General features: G+C 29.9%; 1 protein-coding gene across 2 annotated transcripts in view; it reads left to right on the forward strand.

Moving 5' to 3' along the window:
- The window catches only part of LOC129959972 (multiple epidermal growth factor-like domains protein 6), a 350,782-nt gene that overhangs the window by 303,423 nt on the left and 23,526 nt on the right, over positions 1-23,833 (forward strand). For both annotated transcript variants that reach the window (XM_056072919.1, XM_056072920.1), the window contains exons 15-19: positions 9,401-9,571; positions 16,377-16,519; positions 20,674-20,803; positions 21,204-21,406; positions 23,521-23,707. In XM_056072919.1, coding sequence (XP_055928894.1) covers positions 9,401-9,571; positions 16,377-16,519; positions 20,674-20,803; positions 21,204-21,406; positions 23,521-23,707 — 834 coding nt within the window. The remainder of the gene's footprint in view (positions 1-9,400; positions 9,572-16,376; positions 16,520-20,673; positions 20,804-21,203; positions 21,407-23,520; positions 23,708-23,833) is intronic.

Raw genomic sequence — 23,833 nt, forward strand, 5'->3', positions numbered from 1 at the left:
TCTTTTATTATTCTTCGTGTGTGAGTATTTCTAAGATTTCTTGTATTTAGATTACAGATGAATGAAATCGCAAGTTATTTTAAAACTAAAATCCTCCTAGAGACAAAAGAAAATCACTTTCTTTTTTTCATTTTAGTGGAAGATAAAATATCTAGTTCCGCTTGATCAAGAGATATCTTATTTTTATTTCTATCATTGACTTTAAGTCTGGTTGTGATATAAAAAATATAGACCTAGCCATGAAACATGGGTATGTACACAATAACCCAAGAAATAAAACTATCTACTGGGTGAATAAAAGAAAGTCAAATTCTTTTCACATAGAAAAGGAAATTTTGATAGTTTAATAGTGCAGCATTTATGCCAGTGATATCAGACGAAAAAATTCTACTGATACTTCATCCGTATTTCTAGTAACCACAAGTAAGTTATCCCCACACTACCGGAACATATGTAATAGTCTGAAGGGTAATCGTCATGACATCACTAGTAATTGAGCCTAGAATCCTAAGGGCCATCATCGGTCACTTCCCAGTCCCTTTCAATAGTAGATATGTTTCCCATCAATGCAGCGGAGATCGGGGATATCAATTCCACATCATTGCTATAACCTCGGGAGATATGAGGATTTACTTACTATGTAATCTCTGTTCCACGTATTTGTGATATCCCTCTGTGCTGCCTGGACGATATTCCCCTGATTCGGGGAAGTTGAATAATAGCTGTTGTGATAGCATGTAAATAGGAACTTCGGTTGAGTGCTAACAGTTTCAATGAACATGACACTAGGAGGTATGTTCCGTCATCGGAGTGGAGGAAACTTGATCGCACAACATTTCTTTTTATTCCAAATATTCGAGAGCTTTATTTATACGGCAGCTTCTCATTCACATAACAGTGGATCCTCTCCAGTAGGGTTGCACTCCCTGATTATTTTATATCCAAAATTCGCCCAGAAGTAACAAAATCTCAAGATTTTAATATATTTATGCAAAAAAAAAATTATTCCTGACTTTCAAAGTGAACAGTCCCCTACGTTTGGTATAGGATAGCCAAACCAACCAATCAGTATTGAGAAGTTGTGCGAGTAATAACTTGTTCCTAAATAAAGAAAACTGCATCTTTATTTATTTTTTTGTGTGCAAAAAGTGGGGGGAGGGTTTGCCGATATAATATAGAAGCGTAAAAAGGGGAAGTTCTGGTTCAAACATGTTTTTCGCCGTTTGATTAAGATATAAAATAACGTCAACATCCCAATGTCAAAATGTTTTGTTCATATATGTTTTAATTTATTAATTTATTTATACAAAATTATTTAATTTTATTTATATAAAATACTTTAGACTTTTTATACCTTTATGTTTGACTTTGAATATTTGAAAACCATTTTCTGCGCATTTAAAGAGAATAGGTTCTGAATAAGATAAATTTGTTCAGACATTTTTTCTAAATGATTTTTAAACCAGAGAATGGGATAGTTAAATACCCCTGAAAAAACGCTTCTAAGAACTGTTTAATTTTAAAAGATTCGAGGGATATGTATACCCTTTTAACAGTCAAAGGATTAATATAGGATTTAAAATAATTCTGAATTTAAAGGAAATGATTCCAAAAATAATATATATATAGCATAACTAAAAACTGAGTTCCAGCTTTTGACTTAGAACTGTTCTAATCGCGGCTACCACTTTATGTTTGGATATTTTAAAAATAACTCCGCTGCATAATTATTGCTTCCATAAAAAGCGAATATTTTAGCGCGTTATTGCTTACCTGAAACACATTTTCTGATTTCGAAACGTTTAAATTTTCTACTGTACAAACAGACGAAAATTCAGCCGAATGTTTCTCAGTCTAAACTTTTAAACATACCATATCTATTTCCTCATTCCCAACTTTTTTTTACAACTACCGTAAGCAAAACGGAACTCCTTCCCAAAGTTTAAAACTCTTTTATTTCTTTTTTCCCCTCATAACAAACGTAATAGTCCTCTCCTGTGTCTAAAAATAACTGCCGAAAGTGCGAAAGCACCAAAGAGGAAGAAGACGCCAGAGCAAAATCGTATGCGCAGAGTTCTGATATATTAATATTTGATAAAACCCAGAGAAATATTTTGGGGTGAAATCCCCGAATAGAATTTTCACTAAATCATAGGAAAAGTATGACATTTTTATTGCTGAAAGAATGCAAGCTGGGGAAAAAAGTATTTTGATATTCATATCCGTGGTGATGTTTTGAAGGACACTGCTATATCTCCAATCGATACTCTTCTCAAAATATCCGTCTTTAGAAGCACAGATGCGTAAACGAGACATATTTCCGAGGTGGAAGTAAGTTCAATCTTCTTTCAATGATGGACATTTTGAACGTTGAAAGAAGAAAAAGCGAACGACGCCATAATGATGCCGAATTTTCTGCCCCGTTTGCCTGAAAGCGTGCTTTTTACAGGGAAATTTGCCTTTGTCTTGTTTCGCGCGTGGATGAGGCAAATTTGTAACGAAATCTGCGACAAGCTGCCGAGGATTTTTCATCTTGATGGAAGGTGACAACGGAAGTGAGCTTTAAAGTAAGTCCCAGGTGAAGGGTCGTTTATCAAATCATTTTCACATCCGCCTCATTAGTTTTCTACTTTAAACTTCATTAGATAAACGCTTCTGTTAAGTTAAAGCATCGGAAAAGGAGTTAGTGTTTTTGCTTGTTAGTCTTTTGTTTGCATCTTATATGAAGATTTTTCCGGAAAAAAAAGTAGTGACTGCGAAATAATGTGTCGGAGGAACGTTATTTAAATTTGCCTGTCATATAAAAAATTTCACCCCCCCCCCCAAATGGCTACTTTTACAGATTCCTGATTTAGGGATCTCAGACTTAACTATCAGGGTAATGGCCTTTTTTATGTTGTTGTGTAAGATGGACTAGACACTCTAAATGACTAAAATGACCTTGTTTTTTTTATGTTTCTTGGTTTAGTGTGTGAGATTTCGAGTTAGTGACTTTTTTTATGTTGTTATTGCAATAGAAATAGGCTACATAAAAAAAATATTGTGTTTTTATAAAAGCATTTTTTGGGAGTCCCTTCTGATGAAGGACATTGATTTATTTTTGCATAGGTTCATTTTGTTATTTTCATTTTTAATCTTTACAAAGGAAATACTAGACAAAACTATAATTTTGCTAGTTTTTACTTCTTTTTATCATTTTCATTCCTCATATATGTAGTTTTAGCAAGTGCTCCATTTTCAATCATTTGACAGGTTTCCATAGGTTTTAATTGATTGCAATTATTCATTATACATATATATGCTCGATAATAGTAAAAGAAGATTTACGTTTTCGGATCTTTTTTCTTTAAACTCTTTATTTTAATTCATTTTATAAGAAATTTTGTAACATTCCTTGCATAATTAACTTTTCGACCCTTTGCGATATTTTTTACTTTTTCTGCATGCAAACGCTTATTTATACACTATATTAGCATAGCCCAAAAAAATGTATGCAAGAATTGATGCGCTGTTTCTACGTTACCTGCGAAAAAATCAACTATAAATCGTACACCCACTTGCATCACCAGAATTAAGAGAGGCATTTGAGGGTAAAAAACCGCTTCTATTTGCAGAGAGTGTTGCAACTGAAAATGGTTGCCATTAAGCAGAGTGCCATGTAAAATTTGTCCCTTTTTTATTTAAGGCTATAAAGTCCCCATATCGTATTATATGATGTATCCATATTTCATTAAAATTATTTGATCTCTGTATCTGATTATCTAAAATTAAATGAATTTATCTTCAACTTGATTTCGAGGCAAAAATCTATAACAAAATCAGGAAAAAATTTTACGAAAAATATCACTACTGATGTATTTTTTAAACGGTACCATAAAAAAGTTTCATTTTTTTAAATGAAAGATTAACAATTTCTTTTTAACACATAATTCTTGTTTATATATTTAAAAAAAAGTAATTTCATTTTCTGTCTATTATAGTCATTGCGAATTAAGAAAATGCTACTTTGATGAAAAAGTTTTTTAATTTTTTTAAAAAAAATTGTTCGCTGTTAACAAGTTTTTATCTAAGTAGATGTATTTTTACATGGATGTAAAATTATTAAAATAAAAAATAAATGTTTTTGAACTTTATTATTTAACAAATGTTATATTGAAGAAAGAGTTCATAAGTCGGTGTATAGCTGAATTTAAAAAATATAAAGTTTCCGGATATATTAATTATTGGAAGTTATTATCCTTATGATTGTGTAAATCAAAATCGTTCATTTTAATCATAAAATGCTTTTTTGATATATTTTCAATGAAAATTCAAATCAATCTATTTCTTTCCTTTTCATGTCGAAGTAAAAATAAAAAGTCTCCTTTGACTTCTTATGTTGAATTTCTAGGCAGATATGATATGGATATGAAGGAACTATTCAAATTCTTTATACGTGTCCCTATAAAGGAGTTCCTTTCTCAAGCAAACACGTACAATTTCTTGAAAAGTTTGAATTTCTTTTTTCGGGAGTAATATGTTTGAAGATGACATTCTGGTAAAAAATTCATGACTGAAAAGAAAATAGCTTCCTCAAAATCCCATCTAAAGTAGATAGGAAATCCACAAATGTCTGTAACAGAATGAATGCATTTGACAGTCAGACATAAAATGTCACATGCTTATTCAGTAATCCTTTTGAATTTAGTATGCATTAAAATTGAATAAATATTAAAGTATATCGAAGATAAATGTATAATATAAATTCATATATTTGACTCGAGGTTTCTCAGTTTTATATAAAGAAATTTATTCTTTCAAATTTAATTTATAGATAGCAATAATTCATTTAATTCTTAACTCTGGGAGACATTTTAACTTGAACACAGTGTCTTGGTTTCTTAAACGAAAGCTCACTTGTTCCAGTCTGATTTACACATCTAGGGATTCACCATCTTTTTTTGTGGCTGGTGACGCTAAATATGGCCCCGGTCAAGATGTCATAGATGGCATGATTAAAAAAATCTCATTTTTGTCACTCTTCAATAACTTTCAAAGGCTATCTAGCGCCATATTACGCCTTTATTTTCTGTTGATGTTTTGTTTGCTTTTATGAATCCACCATGTCCTCGAGCCTGGTGGATTCTAAATAAGGCGATGGACAAAATGCCATAGATGTCAAGGTTAAAAGTAGATCTCATTTCTGCTACTTTTGAATAATCTCCAGAGATCATTCAGTGCCGTATTATGTCATTATTCCTATTGGTATATTTTCTCCCATGAGTCCGTCATGTCTTTGTACCTGATGGACAATAAAAGTGTAATGAATAAGCTGTCTTAGATAGTATGATTAAAAGGACACCTCGTTGCTACCATTTTTGTATTACCTTAACCACTTCCGTTGAAAAGACGCTTACGCATGTCGAAATGTTTTTGTCACAAAATCGGCAACGACGTATTGTTCACATCGGCAGGCACATCACGAAAGTAAAAATGATTTTCACGACCCGTTGATTGAGATATTTTGCCGGAGAACAGTTTACAGGAGCACACACTAAAGCCGAAAATTAATTCATTTAGAAAATATAAATCTGTTTCCGATTTCTTTAAGGTATCGGATGCTTTGTGCGTTCTCGCTGCAAGTTACAGTAGACTGTTTTGACATGGACGTCTATCAATTTTTTGCCAGAGCGAGCGATTAAGATGTCATCCAACGTCATATTATGTCATTGATTCCTATTAATAGTTATTTTCATATATCCACTATATTTTATAATTTCGTCAATTTATTCTGTTTAGTACGCCGAATGTACAAATGTTGTTAATTTTCAGAAAAAAATGCCAAAATTGCCGGTAAAATCGTTGTTAATCTTAGAATACATAAATTATTGATTTTCCAATCGACTCTTTTTATGGACTTAAATGTCTTTTGTATTCTAATTTTGGCCATCTTTGCAAACAAGTGAAAATAATACTAATGAATGCGTTATATCCTAGTAAATCTATGATTACATAACATGAAATATAAGGTGACCATTACTCAACAGATGAAATACACTATACCAGATGTTTATAATAGATAACTGTAATAAACTAAGTGAACTATTCATACCGTCAAAATAAAAGCATCTTGTATGTTTAGCTTTGTTAATTATATTCCTTGATAAAAACAAAAGAAATGAATTACTGTTTAGCACTCGACAAATAGTAACAGAAAAAAAACATTCATTTATTAGCTTTCTTATTTTCCTTGAATTAATTGATCAAGGCAAACACTTTCTTCTTACTTAATAATTATTTCGGCGCCGAAAGAAGAAAAGAATGAAGAATGTTTCTAGAACGAGTAATAATTTTTTTCTATCTCGTTAAAGAAAATACTTCGACTAATTTCTGATTTTTCTCTTATTATTATTCTACAAGCAATCGAATGCTTTGTTATTAAATACAATAAAACAGCATTAAAAAATAATTAAAATAAATTTTTCAAATATTTCCTTTTTATAATCATTATTATGATTGCTCTCAATCACACGAGTATGCCTTTTTTTAAGTCTACCTTCCATTTTGTTGAAACTCACTTTAAGAAATTGAGTATTCAAACTTTATTTTCTCAAAAACTAGAAACTAGTTTTTTTCATATATGTATAAACCGGAAATAAATAGACTTAAACCAGATTAGACTTAAACTAGCTATAAATAATGGATTTGATTTAGTTAAATTAATGAATGGAATGGATGAAACGAGACTTATATTAAATATCGAAACGTAGAGTTATGAATATATATTGACATATTCACTTGATCTTGGAATTGTGTATATAAATGAACATATTCATTCGAACTTTTAACTATGTTTATACACGGACATATTCGCTTGATTGTGGAATTATGAATCTATGGACAAATTTACTTGATCTTCGAATTGCATATATATATAGAAGTATACAAATTACGTTCAAAAATGTCCGGAATTTTAAAATATTTTGCAAAAATAAATAAATTTTATTGTTTCCTGCGAAGGGAATAGTGACTGACTAATCAGAACCAGTTACATGCAGTTAAAATACGTATTACGTTAACTCGTAATTACAGGCATTCAAAACCTCCCTTCACTGAAAAACAATGTCGAATTTCAAACAACGTTCGAGTATTAAATTTATTGTGTGAACTGGAAAATTTTTCCCTATACTTTTCATTTGATAATATCAGTTTGAAATGAAATGATTTTGAGTGGCATCTATAATTAAAAAAGAATCGATAGGTCATCCAAATGGATGAAAGGACATGGCGAATCCATGAAATTTAGAATATCGCTATTGTAGATGATTTTGGACTATTTTAACGGCCACCATGAGAAATATCCGCCAATCCACGGAGGGTTAGGGGAAATTGCTGCTTTTGATTGGCCTGAGATGATAAAATTCAAATTTTCCCAAATCGGCCGGTTTTAGATAGTGAAGAGGGGAACTTTTTATTATTTAAGATGTTAATATTTTAGTAATATTTTTCTAACTATTACGAATAGAGCCGCGAAACTGCAGAAAAATCAAGACTTTTTTTCCTCGAGCAGAGTAGAAATAACGTCTAGATAATTTCTAATAATTTTGCGAACGACGCTGTTTTACCGAAATTCGCGTCGTTGCAAAAGTGTTTTGGCTTATTTGGAAATTTTACATATTTTACGAGCAACTGAAATTAGTCAAAGATTTTATGTAGGGAAATAATTGTATAACTTTCGAGCTTGAAAAATTTTATCCATTTCAAATAGTAAATAAAATAAAGTAGTGGCATTTAACCTGTAAATACTCGGAACTCTGCTTTTTTAATCAGTTGTAATCATTATCTTTCCTTTTTTAATGATAATTACGGTACTTTTTCTGTTTCATATAAATTATGAAATTTGAAATAATTAATTCAGAATGTCACTTATATTATTCTAATATTTAAAGGTCACATTATATTTTTGTGCATTATTTAGATCCCACAATTATGCATCGTTTATTAAAACTAACTGATAATACTTTTGCTGTCAAAGCTTAAAATTATGTATTTATTAATACAGATTTGCAAAATGTTTTTGAAACAATGTTAAAGAAATTATTTCGTTAATAATAATTACCCATCGGTCAGTAATGAACGAAGACTAGGTTATATTTAAGAACAAGACAGCAAGATTTACGTATCAATAATGGGACTTTCAATTGTTTTACTGGTCGTTCTTGCTCACTTCATTGCGAAATAGACACAATTATACAATATGGAGCCAATTCCAAAGCAACATTTTGACCTATTTCTCAAAACATAAACGAGGACGCTGCATTTTTGAAAAATTTAATATTATACTTTAATTATTATTCAACTGAGTGCAGTTATATAATAAATACTCTTACTACTACTCTTACTTAAAGTTTTCAATATTGAATCCATAAACCATAAAAATAACAGTTCATTACTAATTACGTAACTGCGTTCATTGCTTTAGTTCGTGGTATGCTTTTACTCGCAGCGTGGTGAAAACGAATGTTGAAGTTGAACTGAAATTCGTTTTCTCACAATACAAATGATCGTATATTAATATACCATAGATTCATTTCTCTCATTAGAATCCTTTGATACCACAAGCGAATATCAAGTGGCCGATATTAAAAAGTAACAGGGCAGTGGCGACTAGGCATTCATCAGCGATATGAAAGTGGTCCGAGTAATAGGTTTTATTTCAATAGAATTTTTAGTGTGCGACCATTCAAACAAGAAGTAAGAAATTCTACACAAATTGAAAAGTTTGTAGTTTAGAGCAGACGGTAAATACTATTAACTGAATCGCCAGATGGTAGGAAAACGCATTGCGTTAAATATACAGTCCTTATGAAGATTGTGTACAGAAAATAGTCATACAGGATTGCAGTTTTAAACCTGAATGTATAATTAAGTAAGAGAAAATACAATTCGTATTCATGTATTCCAGTTTTACAGTAATTCTGCCTAGCTGCACTACTATTGTCACACTGATGAGATATATTGAGCTTTTTTTTTATTCTATTTTTATTTTTCGCTCTTTGCCTCCCTAAACACCGTGGTGGCCTAGAAAGGAAATTTGGAGAGGGGTTGTCAAATCAAGTGTCGTCCTCTTCAGCTGAATTCAGTTCATAATTACGAAGTCAGTTTCAAATAATCCTAGCGTTGCTTTAAAACGGGTTTTAATATAACTAGACCTAAACCTTGCCTTCGAAAAATCTTTATTACTCATTACATTTCAAGCTACATCTTTTTTTTTTTTTCGCGTGAATATAATTTGTTTATGTATTTATTTTAATACATTTTTTCGAGAGAATTTCTAAATCTAACGCCTTTTAGTTTTCTTCTAAAGATATTTGGGTGAAAGAGAGTTTAAATTAACAGGGATTTTTTCATTGCTTTCCAGTTCCAGCCAGGCATGCAGTACTGATTGAAACTACTCATAGCAGATCAGATACGCCACCTCATCAGAATTCGCCAAGGTTGCGTTTCCAAGTTACTCCTCCGACTGTGGTTCCGCTCTTGGATGAAGAATTTCGACAGTATTTGGCATTGGAAGGATTGGACATCAGACACTGTAAGCATCTTTTATCTGCTTTGTAAAGAATACATGTGCTCAGAATTTTCATGTCTATAAAGAAATTCAGATTTTAGAAGAATCTAATATAGTATTAGGTATAAATAGGATTCTGTTCTTTTTTAAGTTAAGAAAGGCACTTTTTGTCATTAATATTGAAAGATTGATCTATTCAAAATATTTAAGAGATTCAAAATGAAGAGCGGACAAATGAAGTGCATATTTATATTCATTTCCAATATTACTTAATAAAAAAATGTGATGATACATTTTGAGCGACTGATTCGCATTGCATGAAATATACTTTCTTGAAGTAATAAAAAGTTTTAACTCTAATTTTCTTTACAAATTGATCTAATGTTCGTCTTATTTTCCATTTAAAATGTATTTTTATGACTGATTTTTTTTTCTAGAAATTATTTTCAAAATTCTACTTGTTTGAGCTAGATTTCTTCGAGTTACTCTTTCTTTAGAAACATATAGTTAATATTAATGATTTTATTGACATTTATTCCAATTTTTATTATAATTGGAATAAATTATTGTTATTATCATCAACATTTATTCCATATTGAAGGTTTTCAGATCCTTAATAGCGGAATAATATTTAACTTTTTACCTTTTAAAGGTTTAAATTAGATTTATTTTGCTTGCCATACATATAAATTTATATGTATATAAATGAATGTCCGTTTGTTTGCTTGTATCACCCATAGACAATTCTACACCCTTTGACAGAATTAAGAAGAATCTGGCACATATATTCCTTAATACCTACAAAGATTAACTGCGCTATTAAATAATTTCTATGGCCCCCTAAATGATATAAAATGCTGATTTTAGAAGATGTACCTTTGGAACATCTATTAGTCAAAAATTAATTTTGCAACATCTTAAAATTTTAAAATTTAGCTTTTTGATGATATAAATTTTATCTTTGTATAATTATTTCTATAATTTTAATCAATTTCTCAAACGCCACGTGCGATACTATTCAAAAGGGGGGCTGAGGATTCTAAAACATCTTAAGGTATTTAATATAAGAATTCAAAAACTGTACAATGTTAAATTACCCATATTTTGCTTTTTCATATATTAATATGAGAAAGAGACAACAAATAAATGCAGGCGAAGCTGCTGCAACAGCGTCTAGTCAGCACATAAAAATCGTCAAGAATTATTCATCTTTTTTGATAAATTTCGTCTTGATGACATATCCATATTTTCATCCAGAGAACAACAGAACAAATTATAAATTGTCTATATTTTAGAACTTATGATTGATTGATTGAATTAGTTTCTATACAAAAACAATTCATTATAAAGGAATGAAAGGCTTTTCCATGGAATGAAAAATAGTTCTTATCTTCAAAAAATGACACGACAATTTCAGCCTCCTCTTATTGGGTAATTCGTGCTGATGAAAGCTGTTGAAATCCGCTTTGAATTAAAGGCATTATTTATGTAAACTCATTCCTTATCCTTTGTCATTAGTGGATGTTTTTCCCTTGTCTAATGTGCTCGTGTGATTGATGATTTGTTTGGAATTTCAGATTCGTTCATTCTGTAGGTGATTTCATATTTATTCTTTATAATTCTTATTATATTGTTATTTGAATTCCAAATTCATTTATTATAATCCATTTTATGTTATATGAAGCCGAAATTCATTCATTTTGTCTGTCATATTTGAAAGTTTCTAATGACAGAAATATCACCTGTGTTTATGACACATATGCAAGATACTTTATAAAGGATTTTCATGCAATCCTATTTGAATCTATTTTTGCGTCATATTAAAATAGTGCAACTATCATACTCATGTTTTATCCTGTTTCTTAAATTTATTTTAATTTTCCTGAAAAAGTTACTGTAAAAAAAATTATGAAGGTTTTTTTTTTAAATTTTAGTTTAATGCAGTTCTTGAAATTTCACAATAATTAAAAGAAAATGTCTGTAGATTTGTGTGATTAAATTTGCGTATTTTGCCACGCCTAGAAACATTAACTTCCCTAAATTTTGATAATAGCTATAAAATTCATAATTTTTTCCAAAATCTAATAACAAGATTTTGATAGAAAATTTTATTTATGTGTACGCTTTGTCGAGCCAATGTATTATACCGATATCCCCGTAATACCCATGTGTCACAAATGCTGTACAATATTATACGATAGGGGACGATCTTAGGCAATAATATGCGATTTTGTAAATGATTTGGTTAAATCATATTAATTAAACAGCGCTGTTTAATATTCGTAGTGATTTTACATTTTATACATCTGAGGAAAGAGAATTTAGCTTTAAAATAGCCCGGTGGCTTGTACGGTAAAAGAAACCCAACAAGCTGGATAATCAAAAACGACATTTTGTTCCATGAAAATTTTAGAAAATACGAAGTACAAGTAACAAAATCGCAGTCAGAATATTCACAAGTAACAGTAGTATTTATAAACATAAACAAAAAAAGCAGACTACAAATTGCTAAATAGAAAAACAGTACTAGTAATCAGGGTAAACAATTCGAGCTCTGCCAAAGAATGGCCTGGTTTCGCTTCAACCTCTCGAGTTTATATAGGTTTCTAACATGGTGTGATGTTACATGAAGGTGTGACGCGTCTCTAGAAGGACCTTTAGATCTCGGTTACTAATAGAGATAGTGCTGTAACTTTTGCATTTCTTATAACCTTCATTTTTGTCGCCAAATCCGTGGGTCATTACCTTGATATCCATTCAACATTCATTAAGAATCCTTGTAAGTTTCTCTTTCCAGTTATGGGTATAACATTACTGGTAAGTTGTATTACAGGTTCATAATAAATATAAAATAAATTCAATTTATCTGCTTTCTCAAGATTAATTATTTTCAAACAACTTGAATTAAAATCTCATTTCTGAGTTACGCGGGGTTATGGCTTTTCTACGATTTCTCCGAATCTAATTTCTATTATTTTAAATACACAACGTGAAGCTAAAGAATCATCTGTAGGAAGAGTGGGCTGACGTTAGACCGCAGTCAGGTCATTAAAAGAGGTTTTTGTGAAATTAATAAATTTGTTTAAAAAATGCAAATTCTAAGAATAAAATTTTTGAATAATACTATTACTTAGCCATTGATCAGGATTCAATCTGCTTCCTTACATTCAACTGATTATCAATTACATTTATAAACACGGAGCCTCTGGTTATTGTACTGTTTGTTTCAGCATTCCAAGACCATCCCTTTTTGACGTTTGCATTTCACTAAAGGGTGGTGCGCAGATAAATGAGCTGTCATTACGCCTCCGAATTCCGCGAATAACCTACGTTCACTCTATTGCTAAATGAAAATTTCTCCTCCTTTTAACTTCCCTCTCGCTCCTTTTTTAACAAAATAAACATCTCCTGACGCATGCGCAAAGGAACGGAGAATTGTTACTTCCTCGCTGTCATAAATAATTTCTGTTCACTTGCCCCTTAACTTGCTTATTTTTGATACCATTATTTATTTTGCATTTTCCCTATGGAATATTTGACGGCTATATCCAATTTTCTATGTATTTCAAATTTTCAGTTTTAAAATAATAATTAGTTGATTTGTAAAACATTCAATTTATGAATTAATCCCATTAATGCAATAATCAAACATATTTCTTAACTTTAATCGTAGAGCATTCCCTTTAACTGCTTTATGTCGAAATTTCTGCGAGTTGTAAGTTAGTCTGTTGTCTGTTGCATGCCGCTATTTTCACGGGCTAATTTGTTCATCCTTTACTAATAAAATTTTGAATTATATCACTTTATTATCGGGTAGCTTATAATAACAATTAATTTCGTTTTAAAGTATTTGAACTTGTTAGCAAACGTTGCGTCTAAATTGTGATTTTTAAAAAAAATCGTCCATCATATTTATTCAAATGACTTGAAGTTGAAATCGAATACTTATGGAAACCATAAAAAGATTTATGCATGTTAACCGTCGAGAATTTCTTTTATCAAAAATACCATTCAAATAATAATTTTAAAAAATAATTCAGAAATTTTTTTCAAAAACATTTTATATTCATTTGTTATATTAACTATTTCATTTTCTCAGTTGGTTATATTTTATTAGCCCTCTATGTCTGAGTATAAGTCATAAAAACATTTTTATAAAAGGCAAAGAAGAAAAATATAAAATTATACCTCGACTTTGAAACAATGTTTCTAACAAATAAACTTTTTTTTATTGGGAAATTGGAAGGACAAGTTCAAATTCTTCCGCTTGCTTTGTAATTCAGTTTCATCATTCTACAGATGATTAGATTTTCAAAAAGGCTTCCATCATAATTTTTTTTTGCAAAAATATTAAATTTTGTTTGCTTTATTGATTTCATCCGTCTGCTGCGGAACGGGATCTCTTTCTGCTTTTTTTTTTTTTTTCAACTTCAGCTTCATTAAGCAGCTACAAAGTTATTTTAAGTGTAAAGAAATGTTTTTGTTATTCTCCGGAAGATAGAGGGCTATTTAATGAGTTCGGATGTTTTAAATTTTAGTGCGTTTATTTCATTTTTCCCGTATAGAGCAGCTACAAAACTTAAATATTCTTTCAAACTATTCTTTTAGAGTAACTAGATTAGGAATGTTTAAAAGAACGTGCTTATCTTACTGTTTTGAGTGTATATATAATGCGTGCTTACAGTGTTTTTATTAAGCTTATGGTATTTTTAATATTAAGTACATGATATTTTTTAGTATTTCCGTCGAATAATTAAACACTTTAGATGGAATTTATCGAAAAGCACGGTTTATTTTCATTTATGCTACAATTTTGTATTTGGCTTTTTACCTGAAATTTCAAATAATAATTAGCTTTCATTCCCAGAGAATCACTCTACATTCTTGGTGGTAGAGTCTCATCTTCGAGATCCAATTCAACAAAAAGTACAAACCAGCTCCTTTACAAAATAGTTCTTTAAACCCATAAGGGTCAAACTTTCTTTTGCTTGTATGGGATGGTAGTTTGGTATGGGGCAAAGTTTTTCTAAGTATTGTCTTAAATATAATTTTTAATACTTTAGTGATACATTTACCAATAATGCCCTTAGATCCGCCACCAATCGTGATTTCAATTTTAGACGTTATACAATATTTCATTCCAAAAAGAGTTCAGCTTTTAGATATGTCATGTGATAGCAATTTCATGAATGAGTTTAAAAAGATAATGTAAGCAATTTTGGATTATAAAGAAGCTAGGAATATATGTCCAAAGTCTAGGTATGATAAAATATATGTCCGACACATTGGATTTAAGCTAATTATGTGATAAAAATTTTAATTCTACGTAATATATGTTTACGGAACAAGATTTTCAGCCACATTGTTGATTAAAAATATATAGAGGACATATTTGCAAATTTAATTTGACTTATACTTCAAATTAATAAACATAAAATTCAACACATCGAAATTTATTGCAACAAAGCAGATTGATTTTTTGCATTAAATCTGACAAATAATAAATGTTACTATTTGCATCCAATATTAACTGCCATAAGTAGCATATTTGTTTTATTTTAATATAATTTACATTGACTAATATAATTTAATAATATAAATTTGAAATGTTTTATTCTTTATTTATAAATTCTAAGTGTAGAATGCACTGACTTTTAATCGGTAATTTGTATATATATATACATAAAACGCTAACGTACATAGCGCAGAAATCGCTCTTATTACTAATTGTCGAAAGGCAGCAATCAAATGTAAATAAATCACTGTACGGAAGTTTTAGGCAGCTTCATTGAACATTTTTACAGCTTCACTGCTTTGCTACTTAATATAAAATAAATCAAGAAATAAGGCTTAAACAGAAAGTGTATGTAAGCGTGAAAATAACTGTTGTCAGATGGGTAATCGCTGTGATTTGCTTACCGAAATTGATGCCATGTCTTCCATTTTTCTCGCAAAAATAATTGTTGTATAATTTTAAAACTCAAAAAATTACCTTTGTAATGATATCAATTTTATTTTCTTTATTTTAAATAGTTGTTTTTTTTTAAATTTGTTTTAATACACAATCTGTGATAATATTTTTGATGTTACGATGAAATTCAAACTCATTCATCAACAAATTCAGCCGCATGCTTTTGCCAATGTTAAAATTAAGTTTTAAAAAAAAATCCTTTCTTTTGGGCATTGAATCCAAAATAGTATTTCTATTTATGCTTTTATTTCATAGTATATATACTTTTTAATTTGCATCCACAGTAATTTGTAGAGTATTGATTCGATTCATGTTTTTCTGTCGTATCAAATAACAAGCTGAAATTTTAAAATATGTAAACCATATCAATCGTTCAACAGCCTAAAATGTTAATAGTCTAAACGAACAAGTTGCTCGTATATATACTTTTTAATTTGAACCCCGGTAATTTGTAGAATATTGATTCAAATCATATCTTTCTGTTGTATCATATAACAAAATGAAATTTAAAAAAATGTATTTCATATTAATCGTTCAACAGCCTGAAAAGTTAATAATTTGAACGAACAAGCTGCTCGTCATAGGTGTCAAGTACTTTTAATTCTTTTGAATGTGTTATAAAATTTTAAAAGTTCAAGAAGACTTCATGTGGGATGTGGTCCCATATGTTCTCCTTGCCAACAGTACAAAATTATAATGTTCGTCTCATAACAACCTTCATTTTGCCTCACGTCAGTACGTTAATCTAAATAATCGTAACTTCATGCATTTTATCAATTTCAATCACACTATCATTCAATCACAATATAGAAATAATGATGAAAAGTATTTTTATTTATTTTTTTATTATTATTTTAGCTTGTATACGCGGTACCTTTGGTCCAGGATGCAAGTACAACTGTGATGATTGTCAGAATGGTGGGAAATGCGATATAAGAGCTGTAAGTTGCACTTGTCAACCAGGATTCACTGGTCTCTTGTGTAATGAAACGTGTCCAAAGGTATGTTTTTTTTTTTTTTTTTTTTTTTTCTTATTAGTAGTAGGTTTTTCTTTATAGAAACAGCTTTTTAATCTCTTATCAGAGACAAACTGTGAGAAGAATCTGCCCCAAATCTTAAATTTGTTAAACCAATTGCAAAGTTTTTCAGGTGGGGGGGGGTATATATATCTAAATAAAATTCTTATCTAATATGCGATTCAACCAGTTCCGGTTCAGTGAATCATTGTATTTAAATATTTTCTCATTTTTTTTAATGCATGGCGCTAGATGAATCACAATTTGAACTATAATGGAGGTTCCAATCCCACTTGGTCTTGTTCAAAGGACCTTGGAGCACTTACCTATTCATGACAATGAATCATATTTAACTTTAAAATTTCTCATTTTATTTAACGCATGACTCAAGATGAATCACAATTTGAACTATAACGTTAGTTTCTAATCCCATTTGGTGAGCTGGGAAGTGTGGCATTGTTTGTTCAAAGGAACTTTAGCATCTGTGGAAGAAGCCTAATTTACTCTTCCGCTATATATTTGTGTTCCTTGATGAGTTTTAGGGAAACTAACCCAAATTTTTCTTTCGCTTGTAAGAAAATCAGAAACACCTCTAGAAACCAGCCCAATTGCAGCGAACAATTTGGTGCTAAAATGCATGTCAATCTACCAGAATCAATAATACCAGTTGAAGAATTTAAACTGTGGCGACATTCAGAAGAATCAGCATCTTACTTTTAATTTTGCATAAATTTTTGATGCTAGAAAGCTATATTTTATAAATCTGTTTCTTTTTCTGAATGTTGTTCTTATTTCTTGAAATCTGAGACTATCTCTTTTAATTACGAATTTAAGCTAGATGATCGTTACAAATTTTTTAAAAAATTATGCCCGAATTTTTTAAGTTTCACCTCTTCATTGCAAAAATTTTAAATATAATATAATTTTAAACTATAGAAAGTTTACCAGCTTTGATTCACAGAAAGTTTACCAGCTAAAATTCACAGAAATATTTAAAATAGTTTTTTTACTATCTCATTATTAAGATTCAAATTAAGCGACACTAAGCACTCAAAATAGGATATTATTAGTGGCTATATTTGTTAAAAACATATCTAAAAACTGTAAATATATTAAAAACTGTTTCTCCCAAAGGTGATTTTGAAAAAAAAAATGCAAAATGTATGCTTTACATCATAGTAGCAACATTGTGAATGTAGCGGATATTTCTGATTATTGTCTCCATTTTAGGGATGGACAACTTAAAGCTGATTCATTGTACTAACAATAAAGTATCCTAATTCATCCTTAGTTTATGATTTATTAATAAAATTTATTTAATTTGATTTGAAGCATGGCAAAGGAACTCCTCATTTCGTTCTTTCTCTTATATATGTGTACGACAATGTCTTCCAGTGATTTCTAGATTCCAATGGTATAAATTGGTAAAAAGAATTTTAAATTACTCTAAGCAAACTTAATATCATTGCTGAGAATTTCAAATTTCTCTGATTTTACCAAATTTGTTTAAGTGAATTTTTAGATAACTTATAGAGAAATATACATCCTTAATACAACAATAAAAATGTTTAATCTAATTACACGGATTTTATTTTCGTGGGAAGAAATGTTAACTCTTCTTAGAGCTATCATGAAAACTTTATTTCAATTCGAATTCTCAAAACGTTCCTTTTGGCCTTATGCCAATATTTAGACATGCATTTCTTGTTTTGAATCTTGTTGAATTTGAAATATAGCTTGCCAGCAGTGTTTTTAGTTAGTAAATTGCATTATTATTTTCTAGAATAAAAAAATAATTTTAAGTCTCATTTACAGTATTATCCATTTTACGATGAATCAAATATTTTCGAAAACTATGCAAGAATCCTTTCTTGCACAACCTAGGAAAAAAGTTTTCTTTTAACTACTCAGTTAAATATTTTTATCTTCTTTTAACATCCTCTCTTGTAGAATTTTTTAAATTTCTCATTAGATCAATAAAAAAAAAAATATTTACAGTCATTTTTTTTTTTTTTTTACGAAAATCGTCCGTAGTTCTAAAGTTCTTTAAGAAATAAAATTATACTAATAATTCTTTTTTTAAAAAAAGTTTCTTGTTTCTCATGTTATAAGAATCAGTATTAAGTATATAGTACGCTATAAAATGTACTGTTGTCCATTTGTACATGTTTAGTGAGCTTCTTTTCATTTGTTTCGATTTATATTTTACTAAGAGAGAAGTTTCACCGAGATGCGAAAATCTGATTGTTTGAATCACAAGTTTGAAATCGTAGGTATCGCCATCTATACTTATGAAAAGGAACAAAAAAAACTAAGCTTAAATTAAAAGGGGATCTGATGGAATTGAGAGGTATCCATTTGATATTGCTTCCAATTAAAAGTTGCAAAATGTAAAAGTCATCATTCTATGGGAAATACATTTTATATAGAAAACTTTTACAAATAATTTTTTTAATTAGATTTAAAAAAAGATTTATCTGTGATTTCAATTATCGAAATGACAATAGAATTAAAATTATCCGTTAAACCTTTTTTAAAAAAATGCTAAGAATAAAAATGAAATCTGATTTTAATATATATATTTACTTGAGTCTTACTATGAAGAAATTAAAATAAATCAATATTATGTATTTTGGAGGAAATAATGACAAAAATTTTTATCAGTAATGTATTTTGGTGCTTTTACCTTACCGTGTTCCAGGCTTCTACGTAATTTTCCTTGTAAATTTTGAATTATAAATTGAAAAAAAATTGATATTTTTACGAATGCCACTAAAGTGTAAATCATTTATTGATACAGCTTAATTTAAACTTGTTTCTTCTTATACCTCAGATAACTACTCTTATAAGAATGAAAAATACATTTTAAGCATTTATATAAAAAAATAATAAAACAATATGAGGTGAGGTAGGAGGGGGCTTTTCTTTTTCTTTAATGAGATTAGTTTATAAATAAAATCATCATTCTGAAATTGAAGTGTGTGTTATCATCTTAAGAGAATAGTGTTTGATTTCAACAATAGATGGCAGTCTGAAATAGTTATTCCTTGATCAGTGAGAAATCTGAATCAAAATTTTTTTTTCAATGCAACATTCCGAATTTCATAAATAGAGTCATAGTCTTATTTAAACATCAGATATATTATTTTTCCTCATCTTAAAATTCTAATCTGTAATTTTGATTCGATTTTTTTTTTTTTTTTTTTTTTTGGAAATTAAATCTGACTCATAAAATTTATATTATTCTGAAAATGCATCTAAATGATTTGATATTTTAATATCTATTTCGAAAATAGCTTCAACTTATATTTTAGCCTCTAGTTTTTTATAATTTACAAATCATTTTCCTTTTGCACTGTGCACAGACGTAAATTGTTGGAAAATTCCGCATACTTAACGAATAGATAAAAATTTTAGATCTGCCACTTTTTTTTAAATTTCTTTTATCTTTTAAAACTTTTGTTAATCCCTTTTCATAACAAACTTTTATTCATAATAGTTGTCACTTAGTTTCATTGAAATTGTTTGGGATTTTTTAAATTTTATTTGTGCAATTGAAGTATAATACATCTATATCATACAAAAACTTATCGAACTTAAGAAAATTGAACCTTAGTACTTTAAATCTTACTTTCTACAAATGAAAGTTTTTTTTAAATTTTTTATTCGCATTTTTCTTAGTTTTAATAATTAAAATGGTTAATTTACATTTTCTGGTAAAATATTTATAAAATTCTCCATAAAATAAAAAACAAAGAAAAGCATCTCTCTTAGAATATTTATAAATTTTTGAGAAATGCGACTTGATTTCAATAGACTTGTGATAAAGATTTAGTGTAAGATTTAGTGTAGATTTAGTGTAAGATTTAGTGTAGATTTAGTGTGAGATTTAGTGTAATTTGCAACATCTTCTTTGCTTATGGTCATGCGCTGTAATATTAACTATCAAAAATCGTCGTTCATTTGTCTTAATTATGATACGTCACTATCATATCATTTTCACTTAGACAAATTACAATAACCTTGCAAAGAAAATATTGTCACCTTTCACCATATATAACGCAAAAAACTAAATATATTGAAATTCCCAAGAGTAAAATAATTTGCTCCTAAAAGATATGATTTTCCTCCTTATTTAGGATACTTATGGGCAAGGTTGTACCAAGAAATGCAAATGCCAAAATGGTGGCATTTGTGATCCTGTAACTGGCGAATGTAATTGCCCTCCAGGTATACAGGGAAAGAAATGCGAAGATGGATGCCCCCCTGGTATGTAAAAAGGATAACTGTTTCGATTTAATCCATTTAATGAATTGTAGCTCTTGTATAATTACTAACTTTTCTTTAATAGTACATTCCAAAAATTTGTTTTTGAACTAAAACTTTAAAAATAAATTGTGATTTATTTCAAGTCGGATATACAACATTATAAACTGGGTTTCTTACACTATTACTGCCAGCTCAAATGTTTACGTTTTTGCAATTATAATCAACGACAACTCAACAGTATGGTGAAGGCTACTCGTTGGAACATAACAATATGTTAAATAATTATGATTATTCTAAAGTAGTTGACAGTAATTGAAGATAGCATAAATGAAATTATGCATTTTGTTGAACAAAACTGTTGTATTTGAAAGCTAACATTAGAATAACAATCTTTTTAAAGGAAAATATGGTGACAAATGTGAGAAAGATTGCCCTCAACGCTGTCCAAGTGGTCGTTGCAACAAGATTTTCGGTTATTGCGAGTGTGATGCTGGATTATTTGGGCCTAAATGTAACTTACCATGTCCTCATCATACCTATGGACCAAACTGCAGGAGTCAGTGTAAATGCGTAAAGGAACACACACAAAAGTGCAACTCAAAGGTAATAATTGCTTTAGTATGCATCTGTGTATTAATCTGTTCTATTATTCTGTTTTGACTATGCTAGCTATGTAGTTTTACTAGATATGATCAAATGAAACTCGATCCAACCTGGGCAGTTGTTCTGGCAATATAAAAAAATTGCAAATGAACGTAAGAAAAAAAGATTTTTCTTGCATATTTAGCTGATACTACAGGTCCTTAGCAACATAGTTTAAATTGTCATGATATAAAATGAAAAATGAATCTGCCCGAGATGACAAACGCTTTTTAAACTGTCTAGAATGGCACAAAGCGCTCTTTATCAGTTAAGCGCAAGTTTTGGCAAACTTCCTATTGTTGCGCCACTCCTGATTATAGCATCATCTGTCGCAACGCATTGATCCTACTCTTCTACGGGAGAAATCTTTATCTTGTGCGTCTTTAAATATTTGCCATCCATCGCTAAAATTTCTCTGTAATGTTTCTTTGAAGGTGTCAAACTAATGACAGCTTAATAACATTTTTCTTTTACGAAGTCATAATAATAATTTTTATTGGATTCGAGGAGTTAATTTCTTAACTCTAATATGTCAACTTATAAGAAGAATCGCTTTATCACATGCGAAATTTGAAAAAGACGTCGGAACAGAGCCTATTACAAAGTCCTCTTTCATACGCTGCTAGCCATATCTTCATTAAGATGCTCAATATGACGCTGATGCTCTTTATTCTTAATTGTTAGTTATTCAGTCATTGTTATTCTGTTCATATTACAACAGAATCATTTTAGAATCTTTCGTAAATAGCACGGCAGTTTTACCGAAATGCCTGCCATACCAAAAATGACATGCCATAATCGAAACATGAAATAAGCAGTGCCGATCTGGAAGTTCACCAATGGAATGGTTGGAGATAAATGACTAGTGACTTTCTTCCGTTTTGTGAATAAATTTTGCCGATATGCCGCACTTTGTAAGTTCCCTCACAGAACGAATTTACACGCATAGAGGAACTATGAATGCTATGTACATTTCAAAGTAGCACTCAAGTTGCCCAAGCTTATTCTAGGAAAGAGGAAACCGGAGTAATCGTAGAAGACTCCATTCTTTTACATGAAATTTTGTTCGTATGGTCATGACTTGACTTGGATGAGATCCTTCTTCGTATCTGTTGTCGCCAAATTCAAATCAGTGACGTTATCCCCATGGCGCGTATATTATCATTTATCCATTTGTTGGCTTTTGATGTTCGAGCTTTTACCGATATTTTCCGGGAAAAGCAGCACTCCCCTCCCCAAATGTGGCTCTCCGCAACAACGAATCATTGCAATCCCATTCCTAACCCATTTATGTCCTTATCTTTCCCACTACTAGTCAAGGGAACAAAGTTTTGTTCTGTCTGAAAATCTTACAGATATTTCTATGATGACACGGCCCCACCTTTAGCTTATATTTGATTTAAAAAAAGGCATATTAGAATTCCGGAGTTCACTCATTTATATCTTTCAAAAATAACTAAAATATCTGTCACATTTTACTTACTATTTGATTTTAAAATCGGCAGTTTTTCTTTAAATAGTCTGTAGTGTACTTCAAAACGTCTAGTAAAACCAATTCCTTTTAATCTGCGAGTTTCATTTGATCCCATTTTTTAAATAACAAGGACTCAACATACGCTTTAAGGGATAATGTGATTTTATTTCTATTTGAGTAAGCTTTTACCAGGTGGGTATCAAATATTTTTTGAATTATTGGATTTAAATTATTAATTGAAATTATGCATTATTTTGGATTTATTATATCTCGTACCTTCTTTAACACTTCTCCAAGGTAAGTTAAAAGAGAAAAAAAATTTGTATTTGATTCATACAGATATCTTTTTTTTTCAACTGCCAGCCATTATGTTGAGTCTTTTAATCAGATTTTACTTTGTTCCTTTTGTACATTTGTTGACTTTATTCAACTATTTTAATTATAAAATCTCAATACTTTTCTGTAAATGTTTTAACATTGAGTTTTCACCTATTTCACACATGCTTATTGAAAATAGCTTTTCATCAAGGGTTAAATAAATTCAGTGTCATGCTTTTTGTGATTTATTTTGCCACTATTGCAACTTTGCATTATTCTTTAGACAGGAAAGTGTGAGTGCAAAGTTGGCTTTACTGGCGCTAAGTGTGAAACAGTTTGTCCACCTAACCGCTATGGCGAAACGTGCCAGAATGTTTGCAACTGTTCTACTGGAACTGTATGCAATCCTCAGAATGGAGAATGCTTAAAAGAATGTCCACCAGGATATAACGGAACAAACTGCGACCAAGGTAAGCTTTATTTATTTTCTATAGATTAATCCAGATTTATGACGAAATATCGATGGTAAGTAATAATTCCTAGCCTTCTCTTATTGAATTATTCTTCAATTATTGATTTTCACCTTATATCCGTAT

This window comes from Argiope bruennichi, chromosome X2 (genome assembly GCF_947563725.1).
Source record: "Argiope bruennichi chromosome X2, qqArgBrue1.1, whole genome shotgun sequence".
Taxonomy (NCBI): Eukaryota; Metazoa; Arthropoda; class Arachnida; order Araneae; family Araneidae; genus Argiope; species Argiope bruennichi.